General features: G+C 36.9%; 1 protein-coding gene across 2 annotated transcripts in view; it reads right to left on the bottom strand.

Annotated features, from left to right (window-relative positions):
- Positions 1-378: 378 nt before the first annotated feature.
- PRIM2 (DNA primase subunit 2) overlaps positions 379-11,719 on the bottom strand; it is a 111,225-nt gene continuing 99,884 nt past the window's right edge. For both annotated transcript variants that reach the window (XM_035542941.2, XM_035542942.2), the window contains exons 13-14: positions 8,287-8,355; positions 379-956 (exon numbers count right to left, since the gene is read on the bottom strand). In XM_035542941.2, the coding sequence (XP_035398834.2) occupies positions 729-956; positions 8,287-8,355 (297 nt within the window). In that variant the 3' untranslated portion in view covers positions 379-728. The remainder of the gene's footprint in view (positions 957-8,286; positions 8,356-11,719) is intronic.

The following is an 11,719-nucleotide window of genomic DNA, read 5'->3' as shown; positions in this document are numbered from 1 at the left end:
GCACAGTTTCTAGAAAGTCTGTTGCCTGTCACTAGCAACAACACTGTATTTATTTGCTTACAGGGCCTTACTGGTAGCTAGGTCACTCTCCAGAAAAGGGAGAAAGTCTTTGGCTTCTTCAAGATTAACCAGCTGGTGGTGTCACTTTTTCGGATTACCTTCTTCATACAATTGTCTAAACTCTACTTGGTTCTATTTCAAGTACCAAAACAGGCTCTCAAAATTCAGTGACGAGGTACACAAATAAGGAAGTTGATTTCCCTCAGCTCCTCATGTAGAAAACAGAGACTGGCTCATGCCCTTCACAGGGCAATTTGAATCACAAGAACTCCTACTTAACTACCACACAAAGACAGCTAAAAAGGAAATACCACAACCTTGTATTTTACAATTTATTTATTAACAAGAATCATATAAAAGTGACCAGAAAATGGGATATAATAATTAAACATTTTGAACAAAATCAAAAAATGTAAGTCAGGCAAAAATCACTTAAGAATTGGGAATGCATTTTCATTTCCCATCCTTCGACACACTTTATACAACAGTATCCTAAACCAGCAATTATAAGTATCGGATACGATTACAGCCTCTAACTTTCTTTTCATCAGCCCATTCAAAGTACTAAATGCCTGCGTCTTCTAGGTAGTGAAGTGTATATTCCTTAGTATAAGGACACATTCAGCTAAAGAAGAAAGACAGAAAGGAATAAAAAAAAACATAGCTGCTTAATCTTCAGTGAAGTATGCCTCCAGTCCCTCCAGTTCTGCCTGAGCTGTTGTATTTGAAGAGCTGGGAGTAGAAGTTGAAGTCATGCTTTCCTGACTACTGCTTTTTTGTTGAGAGTTGCCTAAATGACTTTGTTCCTTCTTCAGCTCTCTACCACCAGTTAATAACTTTTGACTCTCTGCAAAATACTGATTAGGATGATTCAAAGAAAATCCAATGTCGTCAAGCTGCACAAAATGAAAGGAAAAGTTATTGTATTTCAGAAAAAAACATTTTTTCATATTCAAGAACAAATTAATTAGCAACTTAATAAGTTTCTATACTGTTGAATAAAAATGCATACATTTGTCAATACTGGTCCAAGAAATATTAGGATACCATAGATTTATTTTCATCACAAAATTTCTTCCTTCACATGGGGAATAAAATTACTGCTTTGAAATAATCAGACAGTATTTTAGACTGTCTTTCCTGTACTAAAAAAAAAAAAAAAAAAAAAAAAATATATAGGTAAAATAGTATACCTTTACAAATTTAGGACAACCGAACCCTATACCTAAATCTTTATCTTCCTACCCTAATAAATGGACTTCAGTAAGTCTAGAATGCAAACAGCAGTAGAGAATATAAACAGAACTTGTTACAACTGAACAATATAAATGTAGAGCTTGAGCATCAATGGGAAACTCTCAACAGAAACCAGTAGCTTCGCCTCTTCCCCTTTTTTCCCCTGGCAGCCACAAAAACAATATTTATAAGGAAGCAGATTAAGTCTGTTCTTATATATTAGAGCAGTTGTTGGAGAGGAGCCCACGCAGGAGCAGGGGGTCTGGGGGGAGCTGCCGCCCACATGTGGGGGACCCGTGCTGGAGCAGTTTGCTCCTGGGGGATGGACCCCGTGGTACGGAGCCATGTGGGAGCAGTTCGCTCCTGGGGGATGGACCCCGTGGTACGGAGCCATGTGGGAGCAGTTCTTGAAGAGCTGCTGCCTGTGGGCAGCCCCCGCAGGCTCAGTTCAGGAAGGACGGCATCCCGTGGGAGGGACCCCGCGTGGAGCAGGGGCAGAGAGTGACTGTGAAGGAGCGGCAGAGATGAAGCGTCAGTCCCTGACCGCAGCCCCCATTGCCCCTTCCCCTGAGCCGCTCGGGGGGAGGAGTTGGAAGGGGGTGGATGGGGGGAAGGTGTTTTTAGTTTCTCACTGCTCTACCTTGTTAGTTATAGGTAATAAATTCCATTAATCTCCCAGTGCTGAGTCTGTTTTGCCTGTGATGATCATTGTTGAGTGATCTCCCTGTCCTTAGCTCGATCCATGAGATTTTCATTCTATTTTCTCCCCCTGATCTGTTGCAGACGGGGAGTGAGAGTGTGGTGTGGTGGTGCTGAGCTACCACCACGGTAGTTACTAGTTACCAGTGTCAAACCAACGCAGCGCTTCCAGTGACCAAAGACTCAGGAATTTTGTAAAAATTCCCAAACGTGGGACACAACAAACCAGGAATCAAAAAGGCACAGACTAGGAATCTTCTGCTGCCACAATCTTCCCGTTTTCCCAGAAAGGAGTCAGTTGCAACTTAACAAGCGACTTTGCACGTGCACACACACACACTGCATGAGGATACATACTGGTGGCTGATTTAACATGCAAAACCATCAGCTTAAATTTCAGCCACTTGTGAAAAATCATAAAGCAGAGAATCAGTGTGCGTCCTAAATGGGATCCTGATTAAATGTATTACTGCAGCCTATCTTAGCACCACCAGAAAATGGCTGCACATACAACAAAATCTAATTCAGGCATGAAAGAAAGATATTAGCAACTGTACTAAGTGACCTTGGTTGAAAAACCCTAAAAATAAGTGGCAGGCCTAGCACACTAATTTGGAACTCAAAATAAAAGGCACATAGCAAAAAAAGAAACCTAAAACCACTACTGAATTTCATTTCAATCTTATCTGGATGAGTTTCATCCAGCCAGCTTTCATCCATGTCCCAATTTCCATTATCTGGGAACTAAATTACTTCCTTACACCAAAAAGGCTTAAAAAATAAGCAATACAGTGAAAAGCTTGTTTTCTTAGGAAAAGCTCTTAATTATCTTTTTTTCCTTAAAATCTCAGTTTTCTTCAGACCAATTTAAGACTCATTTTGTAGCTCTAATTCTGTTCTATGGCACTTTCCCCAACAAATTAGAACGAGCTGTAGAAGCAGCTCGTTGTATAAATAAAACCCACAGACACGTTTCCAGAGGTGACTGATGGCATTTGTCTAAAAGCTACTTACAGACTGTTAGTTAAAATTGTCGTATGATCCCATGTACCATTTCTCCTTTTCAAATCTAAATGCTGCTAAAATAAAGCTCTAGTGGATGAAGTTTAGACAATGCTATTTTAATTAAAAGAATTCTGCCCAACACCTTTTTTTTTTCTTGAGTTGGAAAAGAGAAAATTTTGTTTGTAATCATCATTATCCTTTGTGATAGTGATAAATAAATCTGTTCTGTGAAATTTTCAGTAGGTTTCGGTGAATATTTCTCCAAACAAAAATATTCTGCTCTGACTGGAACTACACAATAAATCTTGACCACAAAAATGCAGGTGAAGCAGACAAATTTCCTTGATTTTTTTTTACATTACACTGCTCATGTTACTTCATGCAAGTTTTACAGTGTTTTAGTGTTTTACACCAAAAAAATCACAGCAAGTTGAAAACCTTCATCATTAACTTAGTAAATTTCTGGTAACTTAGAGCTACCAGAAGCAGAGAAACTAGATTTCTCTGTCAGTTTATCCATTCACACCTATAAATCCATCTGGAAGCCACTATGCCCAAAGAAAAATGTATTTTCTGGGCAGTCAAATTTAAGCTTGTAGAGTCTATCGATCCAAGTGAAAAGACCTGTCACTTCAGACAGAACTCTTTATTCCACCCAGTAGCTGATGCTATCACAAGACTGTTCTTGGATTCAACGCATTTTGCACATGCTGACCTTCATACAAATTCCAGTTTTACAGTTCTGCTATGGCAAATGTTGTTTTGAAAGAAATTGAAGCAATCGTTTTATAGCTACGGTATCTTTGTTTTCTTAACCCAGAACTTTTAAAACAAAAGCTGACATTACAGAAAAAACGTGGAGCAATCACGGTGTTACTGTGATATCAATCAACCAAATCCTTTTTTTTTTTTAAATTAAAAAAAAGTCCAACGTTCTTGTGATTTGGTCACAAACTAAGAAAAATGGTCTTTGACTTAATTCCTCCCCCTCCCCCTTTTTTTTTTTTTAATAAACTATGCAGAAGTGATTCCTTGGCACCAGAAAGCTTGCTAAGTGTGCCAGATTTCATTTGCTCTTTAAAAATACACAAAGATTGCAAAACATCAGTACTCAGGAATAAAATGCTGAGAGATGGATGTTAATATATAAATAATCAGCTGTACAGCAAGTAACTGGCACAGCAACACTCATGCAAATGACATTAACAGTAGTTCATCTGGAATACAACTTAGTAACAGAGACACTAACCAGTTAGGTTTTCTTTTTCATAATAGCCAGTCTTAGATCAGTACAACTGTGATCTATTTACAATCAAATTTTGAAGCACTAATTATTTCTACAGGCAAGCTGACACAAGAACATTAATTTAACCTACTGGTAGTTCACAGCTGACTCATATCATCAATCTCTTTTACTTGACTATATGTATGTTGCCCAGATCAAAATTGTTCATTCTGGAAATATTTTCCTCTATTTTGAATTGTTATCCAATTCTATCAACTAAATTAAAATAAGATCTCTCTGCTATTGTAACTGTGCAAGGCATTCCTCATTACTGTGACTATTTACTTTGGGTTACGTCTGCACTCCTTACATTTGCAGGGTGTCTCATTTCCTCTTTACTTAAGCTGCCTTCTGCCCACTCTTCAAAACAAATAAAAACTTAACCAATCTAAAAAGAATAACCAACATGAAATAGCTTACTATGAACTCACGTACAAATACTAGAACTTCAAACACTTATGATTCTTTCTATAAGACTTAAAATCTGAATTTGACTAAAAAGACAAGATAGTTCAGTATCTTGGCAGTTTGAATACTTACTCTAGTTTCGTGTATAACAAACATATATTGTTTCTTATTAAAATATGATAATTTGAAAATATCTAGCCATTTGGTCATACTTCTATCATATCTTTTCTATCATACTTCTACACAGGCCATTCATTCATAATTCTATCAAGTCAAAATGGATTTTCTTCTCACATGTAAAACAGCTTGTCTTGATCAAATTATACTGTTATCATTTAAAAAATAACTTCCCCAAAAAGCAGTGTGCCTTAATATCCCAGAACTTGAAATATATGTTAAAGCCAATCATGCACCATACGCAGTGCTTCCCTTTTCCACACTTTCTGAAAGACTTAGCAAATTTCACGTAGGCACATTTCTTTAACACATCAATTTCAGCATGAAGACAATGCACTGGACCGCAAAAAATGATGGTCACTTTTGTTTTGTGATTGTGAGATAGTGAAAAGAAAAAAAGAGGTTCAGGTGAGGTGTAGCACTAAAGTCAATAAGCCCAGTTTACACTGAATCTTCAGATAAGCAGCATTTAGGTATCCTGTAAACCCAGAATACTGAGGTGCAAAGCATCCCCCCCATTCTCCCCACATAGTTGTAAACATCCCATTCTAGTTCAGCTGGACTTACTAGGACAGACTTAGTGTCAAGCACTACACTACTGAAGCCAACAGCAAAGCTGCTGCCAGCATGAAAATAAAATGCAATATAGATTGGATAAATGATAATGGAGAAGAAATGCAGAGAGTTCTTAGGTAGACGTAGTGTAAACTCAGCGAACTCAGAAAAATATCATCTTAAGCAAGTCTCTGCTACAAAGCCATTTGTGGTAGATCAGAAAGTCTAATCTACATAAGCACTACAAACTCTCAAGAATTATAGATAACAAGAACTGCTCTGCATAAAATATATCAAAAACTTCCTTGATAAAATTTTGGACAGATTACAAAATTGAAGCTGAGAATTCTCCAGGTGAACCAGTCCATTATTTCTGGAAAAGTTTTACTCAAGATTTTTCAGCTATTTGACAAAACAGTAATAATCAACATTATACTGCTTGATTTTTCAGGAATTTCTTCCACTGAAAAGCTCTGCTCTTCGTATACAGGAAAGCAAAGGTTATATTGCTTGATTAGCTATCATCAATTACAGAGACTTTTTTTTTTAATCCTCCCCTTGAAAATAAAATTATTAAAACATGTAGTTGTAGGACAGAAAAATTATTCTTAGCACACTGTTAATAAGTTTAGCAGCTAAATTCTCAAAAAAAAGAGCACCCTCATAACCATGTGACATTCAAACTTCAGAAAGTGACTTTCTGTGTTTTCTGCTTTTGCTGCTGGAACAATGATGACAGGAACTAACAGCAGGAACACCAACAGTGTCTGTCCATGTTCTGCCTCTGTCAGTTTTGCAGCCACTGTGCTGCTTTCTGTTAAGTAAACTTCAAGAAAATAACCAGACTTCAGTAAAATTACTTAGTGGACTATAGAAAAAATTACCAGGATAAAGAAATCAAAGACCTATCGCCTCAAACCATTCAAGCCACCTTAAGAAGTAAACAATAGGAGAGGACCGGAACGCACCATATTGTACCACATAAAATTGTTCCATTTACTTTTGTGGACAGCATTCCCAATATCTCCGTTTACAAGCTTTTACATGTCAGAGGATCTTCACAGGGGGATTTAGAAAGCAGTAAGTTACTCCACATGTATTAAACGTGATTTTGTAGAAATGAATAAGGGTTACTATAGTAACCAGATGAACAAAAAAACTTGACAAAATCTTTTTCACTACTTTGATTACTAGGTCTGAAAATGATGGCACGCAGTCTTTGGGACAGCAGGACTTTTAGAAAGCTCTTCATCTAGAGATTCTAGTTCCTTCTTCCCCAAAAACAAAACATGATAAAAACTACAGTTCTTGTTAAAACATAACTCATATTAAAAGGAAACGTGCTTGTGGTTTGAAACCTGTCCATAGAATGCACTTATTCCCTGGAGGCTACATTTACATCTAACCCTATGCAGAAATTCTCAGGAAAGTTGAATGCATGGAAAAGAACAATCACAATGCTTCCTATTGTTTCTTGGAAGATTTTGATATCCTTCAGGACAGAGCTGTTGTTAGGTGACTGTTTCACTTCTACATGAAATGAATGAAAACAGAACAAATAAGATGAATCTCTAGCTAAAGTATGAAACAGCAGCAAAGCAGAAAGATGGTTTTCTTAGCGCAAGCTGCGAAGACATTCATATCACCCAGGACTGAAAGAAAATAAAGCTTTGTGGGAATTTACCATAGGACAATGGAAAGACAGCTTTACTAAAACACAACACACATTCAGCACCATGTTGATTTATTCTTTGGTGAATACTGACCTTGGGTTCATAGTCATCTTGGGAAAATTATTATTTCTACTGACTTAGCCATACATAGGGTATATATTATCTAAATTTCAAATAATACATAATTTTGAATTTCCTTTCAGATTATTACAGCCATTTTATCATCATCTTCGACGATAAGACAAAGTGTTCCTCTCAAATCACAGCTGCCGAACTGGCAATACTGACTGTGGCTTCAAAGTATACTTTTGCTATACATTGACCCTAATGATTGCTGGGAATTTGAGGAAACAAGCAGTTCCATCTAAATCAAATGTGAAAACCAATAAGAACAAAAGAAGTCAACGGCAAACGTCTCTGGGTAGGTCATCTAATCCTCAACCAGATTTTGAACAAGACCATGTTCTGATATTTGAAAGGGATGTTTCCATTTTTTCAGCTGTGGAGACGACAAATTTATAAGAAAGACTGCACTCTCTTGTTTTTTCTTGACAACAAGGAACCTCGAGCCAATAAGAAAACTTTTTTGAATCAAGAAATCATGCAGGAGGTATGCTACTGCCATTCTCTATCTTACAATTTTGTGGATCTTGCTTTAATATTTTATAGAAGCTTATGATTAAGCAAGTGGGAAAGGTCTGTGAATGTTCAGTTTGATTTAAAAAATCATCACACGTGACCAAAGACATGAAAAATGTCAAACGAAAATAAACAATATTAACTCTGTAAGTGCTGGAAGATTAGAGTTTCAGTTACATTTCTTAGATCTATTCTGTTTATCTTTTAAGGTGTATCTCAAAATATCAAACATGCATTATGGGTTAAAAATAACAGTTTGTTTAAAAAGAGGATATTGAAAAAGTTAAAGGACAAAATTTTACATTATTGACCATTTTTAGGAAGAAATCGTAACTTTTTACTGTATCTTTAACATTCAGGATAGTAAATAACATCAATATATAAATGTAGGAAATTACAAAAGAGTATGAGAAATTATTAAAATGAAAGCTAACAAAGCTGATGGATGTGAAAGCTGCAAATAGCCTCTGGATTTCATGCACGATTTCCATGGCCTTCCTCGAGACAAAAACGGTGATTATAGTATAACAAAAATTAGTAGCTACTTACATCGTGTGTCAATTCAAAGTACTTCTGACAGGCCAACTGGTAATGCATGCCCTTCACCAAATCCAAGATCTAAACATAGGAAGAAAAAAATTTAAAGGCTTCAGAGGTAGCACAGACATACAACCAGAGAATTCTGCATCTTGTTGATATTACCATGACAAGGTAAGTATCACTTTTCTCAGCAGACATGTATAATACCTTGCAGAATTCTGCAGCACACGACATCTTTGACTCATGTATTCTATTAATAAGTGACAGCATTTAGACACGCTGCAGTTCTTTAAAAACACTCTGGCCACATTAAAAACAAGATAAAACCCCAGGAAGCTATGTCTGGTCCCTAAAACTTAATTTTAATACCCTTAACTTCAAAAATGAGTTGTATATATATTTTGGTAATACAATTGTGACAGTTATTGCTGAACTATCATATTGCAACATCTCTTCCATAATTGCAGACATAAATCTAGTAATTCAAGTGGTTGAAGCATGAAGCAATCAAGTACACTATTTGTATTTTTATTTTCCACATTACCAGTTTGTACAGATGCAGAATAAAACACTACTGTGCTCCCATCAAGAAAATTTAATGCAAACCCTTTAGACAAGTGTCTGCAAGACGGGAATGCTTCTACCTTCAATCAGATTTGTCCTTTTTGAAATGTAGTTATTGCTAGCCAAGCTCAGCAGAATACATGAGTGAATAGCCTGTTTTCAACACCTATTAGGAAAATCATGCTATCTTTTGTAAATACAATTTGCTTCCCAATTCTACCGCATGTAATCTCTTCTGTGCTGTATAAAGTTCCATTCTTATCAGCAGAACACAATGCCGCCTGAATTTTTTATTTATTTATTTAAGTTTCATCACCTCCTCCCTCCTTCATATAATCAAAATGTATGCGCTCTCTGCTTATCAAACAGAGAAGATTGCTGGAATTAAGAGATAACCTCACTGGAAGGAAAAATAGTTTTCAAGAAATGTTAATTTCAAGGCCCTTTCCCAGGTTTGACCTTTGTGTCAAACACAGCAATACACTCCGGCTTAAAGCCCTGCTGCACTCGTTATTGGATGCCGCCTTGTATTTATTGACAGATATATAAATAAATTACATTTGCTGAATGGATAAAAATGGCAACACACTGCCAAGAAAGTACTTAACCACATTGTTTCTCTGTTACAGTTCAACTGATTACATTTCTATGCCTCTTGCCACTTCCTGTTAAATCTTCTGTAAAAGATCAAGACCAAGGCCAGCCAGGCAATGAAGTCTGAAATTTGGCACTCTCTCTCAATACACACACACATATACACATACATACATACATATATATATATATAAACACACTTTCTTTATCCCCCCCCCTTTGAAAAAGACTGAAAAAATTAGTGTCACATTAAGCAAAGGGTTGAAGAAAGTTCATCTATTCGAAACACTTCAATTACATTTTGCCTTACATCTTCCTCTGCCTGTTCCTTACAATAAAATCCGTACTGTGCAAAAGAGCTCTCTATTTTCAAGTAAATGCTAACAACATTGTATGTATTCATATTTTTTTTTTTAATAAAAAAAAGTTGAATCCCAAATCTTTACATTTATGTGTATTTCAACAGGACAGAATTGTTACAGCAGTTTTCATTATACCAAAAAGCCATTATGCCTCACTATATTTTCCTCATGATTCAGAGTCACGATCAAGAAGACCTACGTGTGCACTGGCTAGCTGAAAGAAACATTTGCACTGAGTTATTTCATAGCATTCAGATTTTTCTCAACTAACCCTTCCGGCTGGAATAAGTCAACTAATTCAATCTAGCTCAAGAACCCTTAAGGTCTCCTAAGAATTATTCATTTAACCAAGATTACACCTCAATGTAAGTAAACAGTTCAAAACCTCAGGTGGAAATGCATTTTAAGACTCAGAACCGAGTGAGCAAACAGAAGCTTTCTGAAGTATCAGCAACTTCTGAGTATAAAAACCTCAAAGTTTAAAGGCATCGAGGTTCTCTTCTAATTTAAGAGAACTTTTAAGAAAAGTTGATCAGTTAAAAGACTAGTAGTCATACCGCAGCTTTACTTTTCAATTCCAGACCACACAGTCATAGCTGCTTTTTGCATCAATGCTACCATTATCCAACTCTCCTGACAAGCAGAAAAGACAAGAATTATCAAAGCTGGCTTTTGATTTACTAACTCGGTGATTCACAGGGTGTGAGATCAAGCTGCTGTTGTTGTCTCTGACGGTTCAGTGCAAAAATGGTAACTTCAAGTGACAGATACCAGAAGAGGGATCACTGACACAGTACAGATGATGAGAGAATGAAGTGGCACTTACAAATAAATTCCACTTTTGTAGGAGAGATTATCCAGGACAAACTATTCTGAAACCAGGCCCATTTAAGCCCTGACCCATCCTCAGGAAAATCTTGACCCATCTTTAGAGTGGAGAAGAGTACTCCATCGAATCGATACTGCTGACACGTAACATTTACCAGAGTTGGCCCTGAGGAACCTAAAATTCTTAAGGAACAATTTTGTAATTGTGCAGCGGCTCTATCTTCACTGCCCACCTTTACTGCACTTTCACCAAGGACCTGCTGTCCCACTCCCTCAAGACTGCTCAAACCTCCCAGAGGCTGCCATTCTGTAACCACACTTTTTTTTTTTGCTGCAGACTATGAAGACACATGTAGCTTGGAGAACAGCTGTTAAGAGGAACCCCTACCAGCATTCTCCAGTGAAATTGGTAATCACATCTTCATAGCTCTTCTTTTCCCACCACTGACAGTGCTCCATAGATCAGCATGGCAGCCAGAACAGAGCAGGGACTTTCATCCAATTTCTCAAATCAATGTATGTGGTTGCACCAGTAGGCATACTTACATTGAAGCTAGATTGAATACATTACATTCCTACTCCTTTCCCCTCTCCATCACGTTACCTCCTCAGCTTTGGCTGTTTAGCCAAATTTCAGCCAAATTTGACAGGTAGAAGTGACAAAGCTAGACAATTCTTACGTGGTGATTAAAAACTGTGGCTGGGTAGAAAAGCCAGACAAACATTTGTGACTCATTCAGGGAAAAGCAGTTGTAATTCAGCTCCCATCCATTCTGAGAGGCACACAGAAGGCAGCCAAAGCATAAATCTGGTAACTGGCACATAACTTTAAATCAGCCACATCACATGGAAACAGATTAACTTTTTTTTTGTATATGATGGGGTTGAGGAATAAGGATTACAATAAACATACCCGAAGAACAGCTTTAGTAGATCAACTGGGTGTTCTGAGATGAAATAAAGAGTTAATAATGGCAACAGCAGAACCAGCTAGGAAAGAGTGCTCTGTGGGAGAGGAACAAGCAATGCTCTATTTAAATAAAACAGAATTATCATTCATAATAAATATTATCATTCCTACTACAATTGTGCTC

The sequence above is a fragment of the Cygnus atratus genome, chromosome 3 (genome assembly GCF_013377495.2).
Source record: "Cygnus atratus isolate AKBS03 ecotype Queensland, Australia chromosome 3, CAtr_DNAZoo_HiC_assembly, whole genome shotgun sequence".
Lineage (NCBI taxonomy): Eukaryota > Metazoa > Chordata > Aves > Anseriformes > Anatidae > Cygnus > Cygnus atratus.
The sequence above is the reverse complement of the archived record's forward strand: the minus strand, read 5'-3'. Positions and strand labels throughout refer to the sequence as shown.